Source organism: Limulus polyphemus, unplaced genomic scaffold, assembly GCF_000517525.1.
Source record: "Limulus polyphemus unplaced genomic scaffold, Limulus_polyphemus-2.1.2 Scaffold1519, whole genome shotgun sequence".
NCBI lineage: Eukaryota > Metazoa > Arthropoda > Merostomata > Xiphosura > Limulidae > Limulus > Limulus polyphemus.
The window spans coordinates 8,332-11,250 of NW_013667129.1; the positions used below are offsets into that span (position 1 = coordinate 8,332).

General features: G+C 30.0%; 1 protein-coding gene across 3 annotated transcripts in view; it reads left to right on the top strand.

The window, feature by feature from the left end:
- The window catches only part of LOC106463929 (riboflavin kinase-like), a 10,703-nt gene extending 7,784 nt beyond the window's left edge, over positions 1-2,919 (top strand). The window contains exons 3-5 of one of the 3 annotated variants that reach the window (XM_022391568.1): positions 319-470; positions 1,734-1,836; positions 2,496-2,919. In XM_022391568.1, the coding sequence (XP_022247276.1) occupies positions 319-470; positions 1,734-1,836; positions 2,496-2,638 (398 nt within the window). In that variant the 3' untranslated portion in view covers positions 2,639-2,919. Of the gene's footprint in view, positions 1-318; positions 471-1,733; positions 1,837-2,492 lie in introns of all 3 variants that reach the window. The other 2 variants (XM_022391567.1, XM_013924016.2) reach the window with 2 other exon arrangements.

Consider the following 2,919-nt stretch of genomic DNA (forward strand, 5'->3'; position numbering starts at 1 on the left):
TATATATATATATATATATATATATATATCACGTAATACATTACATTATTTTACATCTTAATTTGATTAATGTTGAGACAATTTACTAGAGTTGAACTGGGCTGAATGAAAATGCCAAATAGTATTAAATCTGGAGAAGTATGTATGTAGAAAATGTTCATATCTTGCAAGAAACATTTTAGTATTTCCATTTTACAGTTATATTAGAGGAGAGATGGAGGTTATTTAATGGATAAGAAATGTTAAGTTTGCTTAGAAAATGTATTATAAAGATAATCTCTAGATAGATATAACAAATTATTTGATTTCTTTTTCCAGCAAATTTCTCAGAGGATGTAGTGGAGCACTTGCCTAAGGAACTAGATTGTGGAATTTACTGTGGATGGGCCAAAGTTGACAGTGGACCAGTTTACAAAATGGTGATGAGTATAGGTTGGAATCCATACTACAAGAATACAAAGAAGTCAATAGTAAGTTATTTTGTATTCATGTTGCCTGGTTCTTCCTTTTATTATGATGTACCTAACTGTATATATTTGAATTTTATATTTTTAAGATTAAAATGAATTTCAAACAGATTCTTACCTCTGAAATATATTCCCATTCACCGTCCCACAATACAACCACATGACACATTTTTCATGAGAACTGCAACTTAAAATCTAAATTATGAAGAAGAAGCAAAGTTTTTTTAAGATTTTCTGATGCATGCACAATAAGTTGCAGGAAAGTGAAGAATTATGAATAAGTTGATCCATATTCTGCATTGCATTCAGAACTTTGAGTCACATGGTTGTTGACAGCATGAAAGCAACTCTACAAGGAAAAGTTTTCAGCATTTTAGAGGTAAATACCTGTTTGAAATTAATTTTAATCCTGAAGTTATAAAATTGTTTTTTTTAGTTTGTCATTATTACTTAATACTTCCTCTTTTTACACTTTTGAAGAAGAGTTGATGCATTTGTGCAGCCTCAGTTTATGTTTGGATTAAAGAGACTCAGAATTCATCTTATTAATAGTAATTTTTCTACACCCAAAATTCTTTTGGTCTTAAATGTACTTTTAGTATGACATTCCTCTTGATGGTGATTCTAGTGCATGGAAAGGGGAACTACCAGGGAAAGTTCTGCCTATACACCTTACCTTCTCTCCAATTTTGTGAGTGAGTGCTTGCTTGACTTCATTGCAAGACACCACTTTGGCCTTGAACTTCTGTTGATGGGACGCCCTGAAACTGGTAACTTTTGGCTAGATTCTTTCAAGTGCCATTATTGGACATCTTCAGTGTGTTGTGGACATTGTCTGGTACTGCACCGTCTCTTCCCCTTTCTTGTGGATGTATTACATGTACTGTTCATAATACATTTACCATTATAAATTGCATTTTTGAGGTTTAGAAAATCTCTCTTTATAACAAGTGTTCTTGGGAACTAATTGTTATTTTTTTTACATTTTGTTATTAGAATACCATTATCATGATATGGAGAAACTAATCATGCACATGTAACTAGATTTTTTTAATTCATAATATTTGTTTTTGTTACTTATATTGGTGTTGGAGCAAATCATGCAATCAAAAAAGCATAGGTTTTGCTAGCAGAGTATTGCTGAGCAAGTGTCTGTAGCTATATTTCTGACTTATTTTTGATGAACAATAAATGTGATGTGAAATATGTATGCTTTGTTGTGAGTAACCCATATTGTTATTTTTTTGTAATATTCTATCTTTCTAGGAAACCCATATTCTTCATGAATTCAAAAAAGATTTTTATGGTTCCATGTTAAAAGTAGCAATCCTTGCATACTTGAGGCCTGAGAAAAACTTTTCATCTCTAGGTAAATAAAACTCTGTTTCAGTAATGAAAATGTAGTGTAAGGATGTTTTGAATGTAACTTTTATATGAAATGTCTATATTTAAAAACAAAAGAAAGGAAGAAAAAGAGGTTTAAGATTCAGTGCAAGCACTGTAAATGCAATTTCATTTATCAAATGTTGACAGTAGTCATATAAAATTTTAAAAAGATGTTAATATAATCCTAGTGAAATACAATGACAATGCAATATTTCTTCTTACTCCCATGTGTAAATTTTAAAGCTATTGTTAAATATTGCATTTAGTCTCACAGAAGGAATTAATAAACACTAGTCAATGAATTTAGTAGTGAAAAGCTTTAAAACTACTGAGATGCTACTTTTATTATTAATGTAAACCAGTTTTGGACTTTGTAAAGAAACATTCTATATTGATTCAGTTCGAAGTGTTTTGGGAGACTAAATTTACAGGAACATTAGAGAGTTTCATATGTAATTATGAGAATGCGTCAAAAACAGAATATCAAGTAGCCTAAACAATTGTTACAAAAAAATAATAATTTTATAACTTGTAATTACAAAACATTTAATAAAACTTGTTAAACTGCCATATAATTTCATAAATATCTAGTCTTTAATCCTCAAATGTTTGTGAAAAGATTTCATTACTGTTTTTCAGAAGAACTGATTACAGCCATCAAATCGGATATCCAAGCAGCTGATAAACTTTTGGAGCAGCCAGAGTATCAAATCTTCAAGGATAATTCATTTTTCCAAGACAAAAATGGGCAAAATAATAAATATATAAATGGTCATAAAACATAACAGTTTAACAGGTTAGGTGAATCAAATGAAATATGGGCTGGTAGAGTGGGTTTGATAATAGGTACACCAGGGACAAAGATGGTATTATTTGTGTGTGTGTGTACCAAGGATCTGATGTAATTTTCCTCCAGGTTATGTGATGCTAATATATTTAAGGAGATTATCAGGATTTAAAAATATAGGTATTATATATACATAACATTTTGCAACTTGTCAAATAGAAAGGCTTTTAGTTATATTTCTTAATAGTATAAATGTATACTATGTTGTTGTTGTTGGGC